At 35.8% G+C, this 19,211-nt stretch overlaps 1 protein-coding gene and 1 pseudogene across 1 annotated transcript; both read right to left on the bottom strand.

Moving 5' to 3' along the window:
• Positions 1-9,632: 9,632 nt before the first annotated feature.
• Positions 9,633-10,607, bottom strand: LOC108473382 (probable ubiquitin-conjugating enzyme E2 37). The gene is made up of 3 exons (XM_017774907.2): positions 10,251-10,607; positions 10,087-10,167; positions 9,633-9,992 (listed from the first exon to the last, which is right to left on the bottom strand). The coding sequence occupies exons 1-3, from the start codon at positions 10,370-10,372 to the stop codon at positions 9,818-9,820; spliced, it is 378 nt and encodes a 125-aa protein (XP_017630396.1). The 5' UTR covers positions 10,373-10,607; the 3' UTR covers positions 9,633-9,817.
• Positions 10,608-10,691: 84 nt separating this feature from the next.
• LOC108473380 (perakine reductase-like) lies at positions 10,692-18,950 on the bottom strand (annotated as a pseudogene).
• Between the last annotated feature and the right edge of the window lie 261 nt (positions 18,951-19,211).

Here is a 19,211-nt window from a genome sequence, read left to right as displayed (position 1 = left end):
CTCATGTGAAAGGATTTAAAAATATGTGGCTAATTTTAAGAGGTTAGTAAAAGAATGAAGTAAAATAGATGGAGTTGCATGTCAAATAGTCCATTTCCTAAAGATAGTGGGCCATGACAAGATTATGGGCAAAGGAACATGTTTCCAACATGTTAGGTTAGTGGTGTATGTAGGAAGCCATAAAATAAAAGCTAGCATTAGAGAATTGAAAAAAAAATGATGAGCATGGATGCCCCCCCATTTGCCGTGAATTGAACAAGAAAAACAAAAAAAAATGCTCATCCTTTCTCAAATTTTTGTATTGCCGTGAGTGAGGGAGAGGAGGGGTTTGGAGAAGCTTGGCCATACTTGCAACTAGATTGAGGTATGTTTGATGTCATTCCTTAAGATTCATGCATGTTTTAGTTGTTAGTTTGAAACCTACCTAGCCCATGGCTTAGATTTCTTTGCTATTTGATGGAGATGAAGTTCGCCATGGAGGTTGTCTTTCTTGGTTGGTATTTTAATGTTGTTGTGACGAAGCATGAAGAGAAGTGAGATGAATGTTTAATAAAAGGAGATTTTTGTGCCATTGAGTTCTTGTTGTTATATGTGTATGTGCATGAGTATTCGGCCATGCTATAGAATTCATGTTGCAAAATAATTAATGCTTAATGTGATATATAATAGTACTTGTGAATGAGCTTGAGAGTATCTAAATTATTAGTTGGAGGTGCCGAATGTGGTCTTGGATGAATTTTAAAGAACAAAGAAATTTTGGGTGACTATAGGTCAAGGACATTCGGCCAAAGGCATGTGTGCTAGCAAAGTCAGCCTAAATGGGGTAAATGTTAAGTGTTAAATGTTCATGAGATAAAATTTTGTGATTTGATGAATTAATGATGATAGTATAGTTGATGTCATGTATAAATATGTGGCAAGACGGTTAAACTAGTTAATTTATTGATTAAGCTCAAGAAGCTAGAGGTGGGGAATCAAGCAAAGGCAAAGGAAAGAACATCGAGTAGCCGAGTTGGAACCATTTTACCCAATACAAGGTAAGTCATTAAGCATATATTTGATATTGCTTAAATGATTGTAATATCTATGCAATTGTGTTTAATGAGATGAAATATATACAAATGTATGTGTATGAAAAGATGATATTGTTGAGCGTAAAAGAGATAGTGAAATGTGTAGGAAGTTTGCTTGGCACTAAGTGTGCGAGAAATAGATGTGTACGGTGTGAGATTGGCACCGAGTGTGCGAGCTTGTAATGGATGGCACTAAGTGTGCGAGTTTGGACTATATGGCACTATGTGTGCGGGCTTGAATCACATGGCACTAAGTGTGCGTGATTGAGTATTAAGCACTATGTGTGCGAACTCTACACATATCTCCGATTGAATATTTATATGGAGGTGTGACTTTATCGAGATGAGTATGGACAGCGGAAAGAGTAAGTATCTTGAGTTCATGGCTAATAGATGCTATGTTCATGCTCGGGTGGAGTTGGTAAGATTTAAATCTATGTGATGATTTCAATTGCATTCCGTAAATAAGGTATCGTGGAATAGATGAAAGTTCATTTGATTGCATGATTGTTGCGGAAATGAAATGATGTATGGAAATTGCTTCAAATATCCTATTGAATAGTATATGAAATGTAAATGTATGACTTGGTATGAGATTGATCCGAAAGTCTAAGGAACTATGGTATAGTTCGGTATGGTTTGGAACACTTGGCCTTGTTTCATTATTTCATTTTATGATAATTTTATTAATGGATGGTTGTGGAATGCTTATGACTTCTTGAGTTATAAACTCACTCGGTGTTTTCTTATCACCCATTTTAGGTTTCTTGGACTCGTCTCCTTTTGGGTGCTCGGGGCAAATCAACGAAGTCATCACCGTGAGCAATTTTTGGTATTGTCTTCTTAGTCAACTTAGGAGAACATTTGGCATGTATGGGCTATTTTGTTTTCTTAAATTTTGGGTTGTAAACTTTAAGCCATGTGAAAATGGCCTATGTGGTCGTTTGAGTGGGATGCTAGAACCTATAGCCACGAGTCTTAGAAACCTTAATTTTGATAAGGTGGCCATAATTTGTGTCATGTATGATGGATGATTAGTAAGGCTAAGGAAGGATTCATGAAATTGCATAGTCTCTGCGATGAATATTGCGGACAACAGCAGTGATATGAGATCGAAAAATCACTAAAAATAGTAGAAGTGGAATTAATTGCTAAAAAAATTACGTACTCGAAGCTTGATGGGTCTATTTTCATATGGATGAAACGAAACGACCATATGAACTGTATTTTAAGAGATATTCAAGATTTCGTGAGACAGGGCCAGAACGGTTTCTGGATTCTATGTTTCGACTTTGAAAATTTACCATAAATTATCCAGAAACAATTAGAAGTCATGCCTTATATGCATAGATTCCCCTTTGAGTCTAGTTTCATTAGAAACAAACGGTATGAGCATTGGAGCTCTGTACGAGATGATATCCAGGTCGTAATGCGCAAAGGTCAGTGTAGTCGACCCCTGAAACAGGGGTGACTTTAACTAATAAACTGTACCAATTGGCCCAACCAAAAATTTTAGAAATAAATCCACGGATGGATATATGAGGCTAAATTTGGGGAAAATTTACGAAACTGGTTTTCGATTTCTGGAACTCGAGATATGATTTTTAAGGTGACAGGGACGCAGTTTGCCAGCTGGACTGGAAATGTGAAAAATAGTCTGTGTGACACATGAGAGTTGGTCTGAGAACCCCTCGTGTCCGACTCCGGCGATGGTATCGGGAACGGGGTGTTACAGATATCCGACAAATTTTTTGCATTATTGATTATTTGGTGATTTTACCACATTGAGCTATGCTCATAATGTTTTGGAGTTTGGCAGATGGGTTCTAGAGAACTTGTGGTGTGTAGCGGATGGTATGAGTAAGAACCTTTTTACATTGTATCATGTGCACGACACATTGGAATGTTATTGATTTATGCTACTCATTGTATTTTGTTGTATTGAATGGTGTCAAAATTAATAATTGTTACTCGAATAAATGATGACCTATGCTCATACACCGTTTGACATCAATTTGATAATGGCTTTTCATAAGCTCACCCCCTAATAGTATTTAACTTTTCAAGTAAACCTCAAAATTAAGACCGGACTCGACATTCGAAGAATCAACTTGGACCGCAAATTATTATTTTTTAATTAAGTATTATTAAGTTTTTATTAGTTTTGTCTTGTAATTTTTAATTATTTCTGGTCTGTGGCTTGGTAACTTTTCTTTTGGAGAGTTTTGCATGCATGGATTACTCAAGCATAATAACCGAATAATGCATGATATTAGGCTTAAGTAAAATTTGATGGTATTTCCTAGTTTCCACCACATTACAAAGGAACTATTATTGAAAAACAAATCGATAAGGCAAATTTTCCAAAATGACTTGAAAAATAGTTTGTGACAGCCTTAAAACGACCCTAGTCGGAATGTGGTTTCGGGACCACAAAACCGAGCATAAAAATAATTTAATATTCATTTTGATGCCTATAATATGTGTTAATTCATGTGTGACATTTTTGATGTTTTGATTTAGAGTTATAAATGTGAATTTCACTAAAAAGGACCTAGTAGTAAACTTTGAAAGTAGGATAGGGAAATGTGTGATGACTAATTGAATCATGCATGCAAAACAATGGTTTTGCATGTCAAATACCCCTTCTTTTTATAAGTGGTGGCCGGCCATGATGGTCACATATATATAATATGTATTAAATCTTAATTAAATGACTATTATTTTATGCAAAAGAAAGGAAATAAATAAAAGAAAGAAAAGAAAAGGGTAATGAAAACAAAGCTTGTATCCTTGGTTCTAGCTTGGCGAAACTTAAAGGAAGAAAGGGATATAGCATTCATTGTCTTAAGCTCAAAATAAGGTTAGTAATTCATGTTAGATTTTGGAATTTTAGCTTAATTTAAGTTAATTACTAAGTTCTTTAATTAGCCTATGTTAAAATTTTGGACTTGGGTGGTGAATGAAGCATTCGGCCATGGTTGTTAGTGAAGAAATTTGATTACCTTCTTCATGTTTTAATGAGTAAATGTGATATGGGTGTTAAGCCGGAATGATGTTTAAGTACGAATGTGTTTGCATGGATGTGCTTATAAGTATGACTTGAGATAAAATGGTGGTAATGTTGTATACACTTGATAAGTATGTTAGATGGTTTGAGATTTGAACTAGTTATCAAGTTCTTTAGGTAGCCCATGCTAGGAATTTTGATTTTGGCATGACTAGGACTTTCGGCCATAGTAGCTATTGAGGTTTAGGTTTGTGATTCATGTTAAATTAGATGATAGGAAGAAAATCGACTTGTGTATGTGTAGTTGCGAATGTGAATTTAGGTAACATTTCTTGTAACATTGGCATTTTAAAAGTGATGGAATGGGGATTTAAGCTTGATAAGATTTTGTTAAGGATGAATGAAAAAAAATGTGTATTCGGCTAGGGATGATATGATTGATTGGTGAAGTGGCTAATAGGGATTTTAATGAAATTATGCCAAGGCGAATGTATCATGAAGTAAATAAAATGCTAAATCGCATTATGTGCTTATACGTATAATCGGCTAGGAGGTTTGATATGAAGCTTTGATAAGTTTGAGAGATGAATGACCGAATGAGCAATAGGTTATGTATGGATGAATTTTATGCATATGTTTGTGTGTAGCATTAGTAATTTAATGGCATTCGACATTGTTTAATTAAAATTTGAAATGAATGCTTAGAAGATTAAATAGGTCGCTCTAATGACCAAATATGCTAAAAGCTAAAATATGGATAAATGATCTGAATGAATTGGTTTTTGAATTGTATATGGTAGCCGTATGTATGTGTTTGATTGAGAAGTAAATTTGTTTGAATTAGCTCAAGAGCTTAGAGGACCAAAGTTGGATAAAGGGAAGGAAAAAGTGATCGAATAGCCGTCGAAATCGTTCGACAACATCCGAGGTAAGTCTTCGAGTAATGACCCTACTTGAATTATATTGAAATGATTTGTCATATTATGGCAGATAGCCGAATGTGCGTAGGGACTACGTTATAAAACCAATTAAAATCATGCTCTTTGTGTGTGGCTATTGAGCCGAAATTGGAAAGGTTTGATAAATGTTTTGTGTTTGAGCCTTAGTAACGAAAATGAAATATAGATGTGTCATGATTATTGATATATGTGTGCATAAGCATTTGAATGATACCCGGGCTAAGTCCCGAAGGCATTTATGTTAGTGATTATATCCGGACTAAGACCCGAAGGCATTTGTGCGAGTTGTTATATCCGGGCTAAGACCCGAAGGCATTTGTACGAGTTGTTATATCCGGGCTAAGACCCGAAGGCATTTGTGCGAGTTGCTATACCCGGGTTAAGACCCGGAGGCAATTGTGCTTGTGGTTATATCCGCTAAATTCAAGAAACTTGGTTTGAAGGTGAGCGTTTTGTGCTGTAATAAATTCAATTAATACGCTCGAAAAACCCAAACGATAAGGTATGTTTGCATGTGTATCGAAAAAGTCGATTCGTTTGAAATAGTATTCGTTCAATCGACTAACAAACTTTCGGCTCTTAGATAGGTTGATACCTTGTGTGTGTATATGTTGATGAAGTGTGAAGTAAGTATGATTATGAGAATGTGTATTAATAAAGTGATTCATTTAGCTATGTGAACGTAATACTTTAGTCAAAGCCGATTTCATTACTTGAAACTTACTAAGCATTAAAATACTTACCCCGTTGCTTTGGCTCTTTGTTTTCTAGATTTTATTCGTTAGCTATCGGATTCGGGATCATCGAAGTCGAAGTCATCCACACAATCAAAGCCCTTTTGGTACTCTTTTAGTTGAACTCTGGATATGGCATGTATAGGACTACTCTTTGTTGTTTTTCAAGTACTTTTTGTGATGTATGTGTGTACAGCCATGCGAAAATGGCTTGTAGAAGTAGAGTATGGCATTAGACCATTTGTGTTTATGTATATATATATATGGTTTCATGATGTGACTATGGATTTGGAATGGAAGTGTTGGGCAAATGATCGACCATTGGAATGGCTAAATATGATCATATGTGGACCTATGTATGACAAAACTCTAGTTGGTCCATGGAAACCACAAAATAGGTAAAGTTTACCTTGAAAGCAGATCTTGACAATGAAGGTGGTGTGGATTTGAAAAATCACTAAAATTTGTAGGAATGGAATTAAATAGTGAATAAATTATGTAATCGAACCTTGATGAATCTATTTTCATATGAAAGTAACGTAAACGATCATATGAATAGTATATTAAGAGATATTAAAGTTCTCGTGAAATAGGGCGAAACAGTTTCGGGTCCCTGTTTCGACTTTGAAAATTTACCATAAATTATCCAGAGACAATTAGAAGTCATGCCTTATATGTATAGATTCCCTTTGAGTCTAGTTTCATTAGAAACAAACGGCATGAGTATTGAAGCTCATGAGGGAGATATCCATGTCGTAATACATGAAGGTCGAGTAATCGAACCCGAATCGGGAAAGACTTTAACTAATAAAGCTGTACCAATTGGCTGACCAAAATTTTAGAAATAAATCCACAGATGGATATATGAGTCTAATTTCAGGAAAAATTTACGGAATCAATTTTCGAGTTTTGGAACTCGAGATATGATTTTAAGGAGACAGTGACGCAGATTAGCGGTCATGCGAAATTTTTTTTAAATGGATTGTGAAAACAAAGTAATTAAGTCTGTTAGCACCTCGCGTTCGACTCAAAACAGCAGTATCAGTGCAGGGTGTTACATAGTTTTTCTACTGCATTAGTTTAACTTCGAGTTTTGTTTTTAAAAAATGAAGAGCGACAAGCAAACGATTTTTCTAAAACAACGCTGTCAACAATAAAATGAATTCTAAGCATACACGACCTAATGAATGAATATTTTTAAGCTAACTCAAAGGACAACTACGATTTTCTCTAAAATGAGTTTATTTATATTATTAAAAAGTAATGTAAGTTAGCTTAACTATTTCGATGGCTAATGTAGCCTTCTTAATCTAGCCATAACGTCTAGGCTGGGTTTGGGCGGTTACACTTAGAATCTACGTTTAGCCTTCTCAACGAATATTCATCGTTTCTCCGTATTACAGGGCTGACACATCCGTCCATGTCCCTTCAAAAGTGATCTTTTCATCTTGTACAAAGACGGCCACTTTGTATGTTTTGGGAAGGTCACATAGTCGGTACATTAGCTTACTGCGTCAATAGTTGTCGAGCCCAAGAGACAAAATGGCATGGTATTCACATTGAGAAATGATGATCCAGTGTAAGACAGTCCCACAAAAGTAACAGTTAACTAGATTCAGACTCCTCTAAATCTTAATTCTAAAATCTAAATGGAGCTGGTGGTCATAGGCGTCATCTTCCACTATAACTGACTTATTCTGTTTGAAAAGGTTTACATAAAAACCTAGGATTGAACCAAAAGAGGATCGAGATAACCAGAGGCTAGAATCTCTCCATCAAAAAACTTTATTTTCTCAACTCTATTTATCTTTACAATTTTAATTTCAATTTATGCAATTTCAACTCAATCAAACTTTTAATTCAATTTTTTTTTATTTTTTTCCAGATACGCCAGTTTTCTTGAGCACGATTTTGCCCGGAATCTCGAGGAATAGGAAATTGTACAAGTCCAGTCCCTGAGGATTTGACCCTACTTCCCTTGTATTATTCTTTTCATTATTTTATAGAGATAGGATCTTTTTGATGCTCTCAACGACGCATCAAGCAGCATGGTTGGTCATTTTCAACACTCCTCGTTGGCCTCCATGCTGCAAATACCAATCATTCATCAAGTTTTTTTGAGCTTGGTAGTCCCAAAATGCTTTTCAAGTTGACCCTGCTCAAGTAATTCATCTTCAACCTTGGTCTCGTTCTCAACCAAATCTGATCCACACACTTGACTATCCTAGTCTTTTATGTCAAATATTTGTTCATCAAATGGAGTCCTCTCCTCCTTCACAACCTTGGTTTGCAACTTGCCTTCAAATACATCTTGCATTGTTCTTTTGTTCATTACAATTCTATTTTTTCTTGCACATACTCCCTCCTGTTGTGGCGTGTCTTCATGCACATACTCCATCAACTCCTCGTTCAACTTATCCCAAGCTTGTTTGGGAGTCTCACAGGGATAAGCTACTACTGTCTTTTTTACAAGCAGCCTTCAAATATGACAGGCTTTAATAGCTTCTTGTCTTTCTTAACAAGTAGCAGAAGCAAAAATAAGTCCTCAAATACTTGGGCACATGATACCATTTGTTGGGTTTTTGACAACAGCAACAATACAGAGAACAAAGGAGAAAGAAACAAAGAACAATTTACTTGCTCACAAATGTGCAACAAGCACTACAACAAAACAAGCCTACCGCGACACTTTTTTTGACCTAAGAAGAAGCAAAAAAAGTTGGCATAGGTTTTGCGACGCTTCTCCCGATGCTTCTAAAAAGGTTGCCTATAGTACAGTTGGCATAAGCTCAGCGACGTTTTTGAAAAAGCATTGGCATAAGTCAACATAAGCTGACCTTGTCTAAGGCAACCTTTAAAAAAAGATTAAGATAGACCCATATAAAGCAACCATAAAAAGGTTGAGATAGACCCGTCTAAAACAACCTTTAAAAAAAAGTTGAAATAAACCTGTTTAAGGCAACATTAAAAAAAGTTAAGATCAACCTGTCTAATACACTCTTAAAAAGGTTGGAATAAATTCATCTAAGACAAGCTTAAAAAAGTTGAGATAGACACATCCAGAGCAATTTTTTTCTATTTTTATTATTTCAATATTAATATATTTTCATAAACATTTATAGTGAATAATGATAGAAATTGTGTTTTAAATACAACTAAAAATAGAAAATTAAATTTTAATTAAAAGTTAAATATTCACTACAAAAATCAATCCAACAACCAAAATACACTAACATTTAGCCAAAATGTATACCGCCTGTAATCAACCCAATATACAAAAGTAAACAAATAAAAAAACACCTAAGACGATGGATATTGATATTGATATTGTATTACATAAAGCTAATGCAGTCTAAAATGGAAGTTTTGTTTCCTTGAAGTATTTGATATATGAAATGAAGAGTATGGTCCTCATCTAAACAGGGGGCATGGCAACCATCATTTAAAGAGAAATCAATGAGGCAGACATGGCTTTTTAGCATAAAATTTTCAGTGTCCTTTACCAACTAAAAAAGAAACTTAAACATCAAACACAGTCTATTCTTCATGTTTAATGGTCCCTGTAAAAAATTGAAAGTTCAATAACCTTAAACTTGGTTCCACTCGCATGAAGATCAAGGATCCATTATATTGCAGATACGGTCAACAACAGTGAGTGAATATAAATCTAAAGTCTTAAAGTTAGAAACCTAAACAAATGTCAAGATCTCATCCGTCAAGTTTATCCCCTACCATACTTGTCTATCAATTCACGCTATAATAAAATCAAACTTAAGAAATTGTTTTTCCAAGACTTGTATGCATAAAAATAGAAACAAGCTACATCAAATCAATGAAAACATTTAACAGATTCAAATTTCCAAACAATCAATAGCATACGATAGAATAAAGACAATGAAGAAACAAGAAATATAGATTCCTTTTTGCCTAAAATTGCATCAAATATTAACATCGATGAATGCTTAAATAAACAATCTCCAGAATAGAGGGAAACCAACAGAAGTTGTCAAAACATCAATGGATCTGAGAAAGGACTAACCTTTACTGTAAATCTTTAGAAAATCTGAGGTGGGTATGAATCAAAAACCCCCTCCAAAAAAATAATAAAAGAAACAAAATAATATAGAGAATGTCAAGGCAAATTCCACCTCCATTGTCGATGTCCGGGCGATAAATTGGCGTCGCAAAAGTCACAATCGGAAGCTGAAGCGGATACCTTTAAGGCAAAAAAAAAAAACACCCAATAACCTCCTTTTAATAAAAGAAAATGCGAAAGAAAAATTGAAATTCATTATGCAACTTAGATATACCTTTCAGGTATCTGAATCTTAATCTTGAAGATCCCTTTGCTATAAAAAATTTCTTCAGGACCTATTTCGGTTAAACAACATCTAGATTTTGGATATTAACAAAAAAGAATGATTTTGAATCCATTTTCTGGGTGAAGCGAAAGCGAGAGGGAGAATGAACATACGGGCGTGGATTAATATCATGTCGTGAAGAGAGGGTAGGAAAGGAAGCTCCATGAGGAGGATCGACGAGAAGGAGCTTCAGCTCCTTTTGCATTCTCAGCTTTAGCCTTGCTGCTTGTGCCATTTACTTCTTCTTCTGGTTTGACTTTTTGTTTTTTGCGCTTTAAAAATGAAATATTGGGGGCTTCTGATTTTTTAGCGAGCGGCCAAACCTTTTCGAAAATTATATACAAACACAGTAGTGCACTTACGGAATTTTGTTTTGAAACTGATTTGGAAATAGGGAGAGGAGACAGGAGGTAGAATGGTAAACCTAAAAATTAAAGGTAATTAAAAAGAATAAAGAATTAATAAGTATATTTTCCAACTTTTCTTAAAAATCGAGATATGATTAGATTTTGCAAATACTAAAAAAGGTTACTTAAATGTATAAATTTAAACAATTTAAAAAAGAGGCAGTGTAATTCAAAAAGAGTTGACTTAGGTTTTTTTAACTCTTATACAAAGAGTCGCCGTAACATATATCAACAAGTCTATTCCAGCGCTTATTAAAATGTCCACCCAAAAGTATCGGCATAATGTTTAAACGTGGCCTTATGCATACCTATCTCAACACTGAAATTAAATTATTCATTATATCTATTTCAAGGGGAACTCATCTCCGATGTCAGCTCAACCTCCAATGTCTGCAATTTCTGGAAGTCTTTGATTCTTCTTTTCAGCTTTTTCGTTAGCTTCTTCCTTCTCATCTTCAAACGCTCTAAGCTTGCCACACTCTCTGCAGCATCTCTTTTGGTAGCCATCAAAGATTCAACCGTCACTCTTTTCTCCTCTATCTTATTGGCTAATCCAGTTTTCATCATCTTAAACTGAAGAATTTCTTTTGCTTTCTGCATTATTCAAAACCAGCAACAAACTATTTCACAATTAAACAAAATGTATGTGCAAATTTATCAATCAGTAATTAATCTCACTATACCAGAATGCTGGATTTGTACAGCTTTTCTCGAACAGCCAACCTAGTATTTCCCCGTTTTCCTTCTGTTTGCAACATCAGACAAAACAAGGCTCATTTACGATATGTGTTTGTACAGTATGTCCAGGGAATTGTGTTCAATTCTGCTTAGAATGTTGTTGAATGATCTGTATTGTCTAATATCAAAAGAATAAATTGGATGCCGAAAACAAAGAATGTGACTCACCAGGAATGGGTGCTACATCATCCCCTTGATGAAGAACCCAAGCAAGTGATAGCTGTGCGGGGGTGCCTCCATACTTTTGAGCCAAGTTCTCCATCTGCAAATACAAATTTGTGTTACTGTCAAAGTTTTCTCCTTGAAATCTCGGGTGAAATGTCTTTAAAGAAGTCCATCAGTAAAAAAAAGGGTACTAATTAGAAGGATTGTTTCTATGCACAATTGAGTATAGATTAAAGCCAAAAAGAACTTGACTGGCCAAAAGAAACAATCGATAAAGAACTTCTTTCCATACCCGAAAACTAATTGCTGGCACAGTTTCCGCAACAGTCCTGCCACCGAAGAAACCACGACCGAGCGGGCTATATGGAACTATCCCAATCCCAAGTTCCCTGCATATTGGGACACATTAAACTAATTAAGCATTCCTTTTGCTTGAATTTGAGAAGTAAAAGGAAAAACAAAATCTAAATAACATGTAACAGAGGATATAGTTCACCTTCACTACAATAAGAGATAGGATAGAAGTAGAACAACAAAAACCAAAGTTCAAATTCCTGGCAACTTATACTTTGGCAACTTATACTTTTAATGATTCAGTATACTATTTTTCTATGAAACCAGTGTTGGGTTTTTGAGGAGACCTGCAGAGGGGGATTATTTCGTCCTTGCTATCGCGAGTCCAAAGCGGCCACTTCATTTTTATGGCAGAGACGGGATGAACAACATGTGCCCTTCTTATAGTTTCAGGGCTAGCTCCAGATAAACCAATGTACTTTATCTTCCCCTCTTCTACCAGCTTCTTCAGTTCCCCCATCTAAGATTGAATTAAGAAAAGCAGCTTAACATCATATTTCCACCGCACATTAAGCATTTTAACCAAGAAAAATAAAGGATGTTTTATAATGGAGCACTTACAGTATCCTCTATTGGTGTTTTATGTCGACCCTGTGCTGGTAGTAGAGATCAATGTAATCGACATCAAGGCGCTTCAGGCTAGCCTGGATCGAGGCGCGGACATATTCAGGGGTACCATTTATTACAATACCAGCTGCAGGATCCATCTTGACAATATCAAATTCTGTGGCTAATTGTACATTCTCTCGTGGTAATTGCTTCAATGCCTGAGAAAAGAGTGGTTTTTAAGGGTAAATACTTATGAAATCATGTCAATAATTTTGTTTCAGTTAAACTCCAAAGCCTAAACAGTAAAACTCTGCTGGAACTGTTGCAAACATGCTACCTTTCCAACCAATAACTCATTTCTTTTGGGTCCATAGATATCTGATGTATCAAAGAAAGTGATTCCTATGTCGATTGCTTGCCTGATGATGGAGATGTCAACATCTTCAGTGACAGGATCATTGTATATTCCTGTAAGCCCCATACATCCAAACCCTAACTTGGAAACCTACAAAATAATAGAATTTACAACAAAAATGAGACAGGAAGATACTGTTTTGAACAAGCAATTGGTTTAACTGAACAAGAACTTGAATAGATCATAGACAAGGGGATCCAGCATCTCAATTTTAGAAGTTTTCTGATTCATGTCTCAGGTGTCAGTTAATAAACATAGCTGTACTCCACTCATAAATAACACCTCAGTCTTGAGAGAATTCACACAGAAGGAGTCTTACCTCAAGCCCTTGAGTTCCCAGTTTCACTCTAGGAATCACATCGCTCTGATTTTGCTGCTCCTCGCCCATCGTTTCTCTCTTGTTCTTGACTCAATGCTTTCCCTCAGTGTACGGTTGAGAAAACAGGAACTAAAAACTGCTTAAAGGAAACACACTGATCTACTCGTTGTGTTTATATTACCAAATTCAATGCGCAGAATCTTGGTTAGAAACAAATTTAGCATGCAGAGCTGACGCTTTTTGGCCAAACCTTTACGTAATTATAAATATATTAAACCCATCTAAGAGTATGCTACCCTAACATGCTATTGTCTGCCGCCTCTTGCATGAGTTTTTAGGGGTTTTTTTGTTTTTTTTTTTTGTTTAGTTTTTGTCGCTTTTTGTTTCTTAGCTGCAGTTGGCACGTTTAAGGCTATTTTACTTCTATGATTTGGAAAGTATTGATCTCGTTTTTGGTCTTCAAACTTGTATTCATGGAAGCCGAATTAGCACAATTGACAATTGATGAGGAAGAAGAAGGAGAAGAAATTTTGTAGATACAGGTAGATCCGAGTACAGAAGGAGGAGTGGGGGAGTTTCAACTAGTGGGATGTTTCTTAACAGCCAATATAATTCACTTTCCAGCCATAAAAAGTACTATGGCAAACCTATGGCATCTTGTTCATGGGGTTTAAATTTGAGATCTGGGGAAAAAAGGATACCTGATTCAGTTTTTTCACAATATGGATATGGAGAGGGTTTTGAAGGGTTCACCATGGACTTTTAACAATCATTTATAGTTGTTTTACAAATTGAAAAGCGAGGAGGATCCATTAAGAGTACTATTAATTTCTACTCCTTTCTGGGTACAAATTCACGATGTCCCAATTGGGCTGTTTTTTGAAAATTTAGCAATACAACTGGATAATTTTATAGGTTTTTTTTTAGAATATGATGGATCAAATATGGGGAAAGAAAACCCCAATTTCATGAGAGTAAGGGTACAGATTGATATTAGGCGTCCTTTGGAAAGAAAAAAGCTGGTTATGTGTTGCAAGAGATGTTCGTATGTCAAATTTAAGTATGAATGCTTATCACTTTTCTGCTTCTATTGCGAATGTTTGGGGCATAGCGACTCTTTTTGTCAGGCAAAAATGATGCTAGGGGTGGAAATTGCTGAAATGGGTTGGGATTTATCATTGCGAGCACAATCTCGAAGAGCTTTATCAATGAATAGCATATGGCTACGAGAAGAAGGTGAAGGAAAATTGGAAGGAAGCTGAAAGGATAATCGGGCTTTGGGGATTAGATCATGGGATGGGGCTAGCAAAGAAAGAAGTCGAAAAATCATTGATCCAATTCTGGGGTTTAACATAGAAGGGGGAACATCATCTCTTGATCAACGAAAGGAAAAACTTTGGCTGGATCAGATGCAGACTACTATGGAGCATGATTTGGAATATGGTATCTTCATAGGAGAGGAAGGAAAAAATCAAAACCAAAGAGAGATGGAAAATCCAACAGGAAAAGAATAAAGTGATAATGCAATGGTAAGGAGTAGAAGAATGGTGGATTTTAATCTTTTATCATAGGTGGCTGCCAAAAGGCAAGCCGACCGGGCGCAATGAAAATCATAAGTTGGAATGTTCGTGGCTTGGGAAGCCCACGGACGATTCATAGACTTCGGCATTTGCTGAAGTTATATAATCCCCAAATAGTCTTCTTCATGGAGACAAAGCTTTGTAGAAGATAGATGGAACGAGTCCGTAGAAGTTGTAGTTTTGCGAATGGTATTGAAGTCGATTCAGATGGTACGAGAGGGTTGTGTTTAGAATGGAGGACTGATGTTAAGATTACATTTCGAAATTTTTCTAAAAGACATATTGATGTGTTAGTTGAAGACAATAAAGTAGGAATCAATTGGAGATATACAGGATTCTATGGATCCCTATATGCACAAGATAGAAACAAATCATGGGCTGTTTTGAAAAGCTTAGCTTCTGATGTGGATATCCCTTGGTTTGTTTGCGGAGACTTCAACGAAATTATGTATGGCTTTGAGAAAAAATGAGGCTACCTAGATATGAAAGAAGGATAGAACTATTTCGAAGAACATTAGAGGAATGTCAACTGAGACACATGCGATTTTCTAGTAAGTGGTTCACTTGGGAGAGGGGAAATTTACTAGAGACGAACATATAAGAACGTTTGGATAGAGGTGTCGCCAATGCAGAATGGATCACTTTTTTCCCGAAGGTGAAAGTCCAACATCTAGTGCATTCTTTTTCAGATCATTGTCTTCTCCTAATTAATACAAGTTTGATTGAAGAACGATTGAGGAACAATACTTTCAAATTTGAAGCTTGGTATTCTTTAGAGGATTCTTTCCTTAATGAAGTTAAATTTCTGTGGGAGAAGGCTTCAGGGGATCTAGTACAAAAGCTGGAAAATTTAAAAAGAGGGTTGAGACAGTGAGCTAGGCAACTTCAAGTAAATAGGAAAAAGAGAAGACAGGTCCTAACAGAAAAATTAGCTGAGCTGGCTGAAGCTGAAAGAGATGATAAAAATTTAGCTAAGCTGATTGATACGAAAATTCATTTAAATTTTGAGATTTAAATTTGGAAACAAAGGGCTAGACTGAATTGGTTAAAATTTGGAGATAAAAATACAACATTTTTTCACAGTTAAGCAACACAATGCCAGAGGAAAAATTTTATTCGTAAGCTGCAAAATGAAGATGGAAGAAAAATAGAGGCCTTGCAGGAAATAGAGGGTGTTGCATGATCTTATTTTCAAATTTTGTTTTCGGCAGGGGATAGGGAAAATTACGACCATTTGATGACAGGGATCGTTCGTTGTGTCTATGAGGAAGATAATCAAAAACTGACAGCAACATACATAAAAGAAGAAATTCAAAAAGCAGTGTTTGACATGGGATCTACAAAGGCACCAGGGGAAGACGGATTCCAAGCCCTATTTTATCAAAATGTTGGCATATTGTTGGAGAAGAACTCACCTTCTTTTGTTCACAACTTCTAAATGGGATATGGAGGTTAGTTCAATTAATTCCACTAATATAGTGCTTATTCCAAAAGTTACTAGCCTTTCTAATATGACGCAGTTTCGGCCGATTAGTCTATGCAATGTGCTTTATAAAATTCTGGCCAAGGCAATAGAAAACCGATTTCGAGGAGTTATTGAGAAATGTATTAATGGTGCGCAGAGTGCCTTTGTGCCAGGTCGATTAATATCAGATAACGTGTTGTTAGCCTATGAAATATTTCATATGCTAAAACATAAGAGATTGGGGAAGAGAGGGTTTATGGCAGTTAAACTTGACATGAGTAAAGCATATGATAGGGTCGAATAGAACTTTATTAAAGAGATAGTGATACGAATGGGGTTTGCTTAAAAATGGTGGATGCTCTAATGAAATGTGTAACAATTGTTTCTTATTCAGTGGTCATTAATGGGCATATTAGAAAAAGTTTCTACCAACCAGAGGACTCAAACAAGGTAATCCTCTAAGTTCATTCTTATTTCTTCTATGTGGTGAGGGTCTATCGAGCTTACTGAGACTAGCAACAAATGGAGGGCTTTTCAAAGATGTTAAGGTTAATAGAAATGGCCACAAGTATCCCACCTCTTATTCGTTGATGATTGCATTTTATTTAGGGAGGCAACAAGCAGGGGAGCAAATCTATTCAATAACATCTTACGCGAATACAGATCTTGTTTGGGTCAATGTGTAAATTTTGATAAATCAACAGTATTTTTTAACAAAAACACAACAGAGGCAGACAAAAGGTTAGTTGTCAACTTACTGGGGATCTGTAGCTCAAATGAGCTAGAACGCTACCTAGGTTTGCCGAATATGGTGGGTTAGAGAAAAAAAGAATCGTTTTAAAATCTAAAGGACCAACTCAAAAAACGTATTGATAATTGGAGTAATAGGTTTTTATCTCAGGGCGGAAAAGAAATATTTATAAAGGCCTTTCTTTAGGCTAGACCAACTTACACGATGGCTTGTTTTTTATTACCTAAAGTTCTATGTGATAAACTCGAAAGTATCGTTGCGAAGTTCTGGTGCCAGAAGGGACATGGAAAAAAGGGAATTCATTAGTGCACTTGGAAAAATATTTGTTTTTTAAAAGAAAATGGTGGATTAGTTTTTCGAAATTTTGGCCAATTTAATATTGCGTTATTAGCCAAGCAAGGTTGGCGTCTTATTAATTATCCAGATTCTTTATTGGCCAGATTTTAGAAAGCAAAATACTATCCGCGTTCAAATTTTCTAAATGCAGAGCTGGGGAATTTACCTTCACTCACATGGAAGAGTATTTGGGCAGCAAAGGGACTTCTCAAAAAAGGGTAGTGCTGAAGAGTGGGCAGAGGGGATAATATTTTAATCTGGGACGATAGTTGGATTCAGGGGATCGACAAAGTTGAAGGGCACAACAGACCAAACAATAAGGAGTTAAAGTTAGTTTCCAATCTCATTGATATTCCAAACAAAAAATGGAGGATGAACTTGATTGAAAATACCTTTCAAGCGAAAACTGGGTAAAAAATTATACAGATCCCTCTTGTAGAGACTGGTCATGAGGATATTCAAGTTTAGAAAGGAGAGCCGTCCGGAGAATTTTCAGTACAATGTGCCTATAAACTATTAGAAGAGGCTTAATTCGGATCTTAGTAATTATTTAATACAAGTCAAAATTAAAGAATTTTACAGGAAACTATAGGGCCTACAGCTACCTTCAAAAATTACAATAACTATTTGGCGAATTCCTTGGGATTTCATTCCTAATCTAGCTAATCTCAGATACAGAAAAGTCATTACAAACGATAGATGCCCCCGCTATTGTTCCTGGGTAGAAGACAGTCCTCACATCTTACGTCAATGTCATAATAACAGAAGTTTGGTAGTTTTTACATCTATCTTGGGTCATAAATAATATGAATCAAAATATATGGGAGTGGCTAACCTGGGTTTTCAAGGGAGGAATTGATGAACATTGTTGTATTTTCTGTTGTGCCTTATAGCTAATCTGTTTTTCCAAAAACTAGTTCATACATGAGAGGAAAGATATGACAGGAAGAGACCTTGCTCTAAGAAAACAAACGTATATGGCAGAATATGAAAGAGGGAGAGCAACGCAGATCCTTTTAACATGAATAAAAATCACAGAAATCAGGAGGTCATACTAAGAATGACGATTCAGTTCGACGCGGCGTTCGACAATAGCAACTTCAAATCAGCGACAGGTCTGGTGGTTTGGGGTCTGATGGGGGAACTCTTGGTCTTAAAGTCGACCCTCCACAATAATGTCTCTTCCCCGTTTGCAACAGAAGCATATGCATGTTTGGAAGGCATAAAATTAGGGATATCAATGGGTATACAATCGGTTAAAATTATAGAGGATTCCAGGATAATAATAAAAAAAACGTCAAACGTCTTCAACAGATAAATCAGTGATCGGAGCAATTATCAGAGATATTCAGAATAAGAAGCCTTGCTTTCAAGAGATTATCTTTCAGCATATTTATAGATTAGGGAACTCACAAGCTCATAGAATTGCAAAGAACACTCTAGATAGAGGAGAGATCTCTTACCTGATGGGAGAATAGTTGAATCGCCATTCTTTCGGCTCGGAGGGAAGATGGGCAAGAAGTCCAGATTGAAGGAGAAGTTGAGGGAATCTGATTTCAAAACAAGATAACAAGTAAAGTTTTTTCATTGGAAATAGCTATCGTCGACAAATCGAGAAAGGTAATGGAGTCCAGCCATTTGAGTTGATTGGGGTAGATATTTAGGTTCCTGTTTTTCAGATTCATTTATTGCTTACCGTTTCATTTTAAGTTATGTTTTTAATGTCTGTTAGGAGGTTTTCACTATTAAACAATATAGTGAGGCTAGATCTGTGCTTAGAATTGGTGTAATAGGCCTGGGCCCATTGGTCTTTGTTGGGCTTCATTTGTTTTTTCTTTTTTCTTGTTTTCTAATAATATACCTAGTCAGTTTATTTCAATATATATATATATATATATTAAACCCTTGTTTGGCAATCAAGATTTGGATAAAAAATTTTGGAATTTGAATTCCAAATCCAAATCTTTTGTTTGGATATCCAATAAAAACTGGATT

Source organism: Gossypium arboreum, chromosome 11 (assembly GCF_025698485.1).
Source record: "Gossypium arboreum isolate Shixiya-1 chromosome 11, ASM2569848v2, whole genome shotgun sequence".
Taxonomy (NCBI): Eukaryota; Viridiplantae; Streptophyta; class Magnoliopsida; order Malvales; family Malvaceae; genus Gossypium; species Gossypium arboreum.
Note: the sequence above shows the minus strand (reverse complement) of the source record. Positions and strands in the feature narration are given on the sequence as shown.

Coding starts and splice junctions, on each gene's coding strand:
- LOC108473382 (XM_017774907.2), bottom strand. CDS start 10,372: ATGGCACAAGCAGCAAGGCTAAAGCTGAGAATGCAAAAGGAGCTGAAG. Junction 10,168..10,250: donor CATGATATTAATCCACGCCC/GTATGTTCATTC, acceptor TCCAAAATCTAG/ATGTTGTTTAACCGAAATAG. Junction 9,993..10,086: donor AAGATTCAGATACCTGAAAG/GTATATCTAAGT, acceptor TTTGCCTTAAAG/GTATCCGCTTCAGCTTCCGA.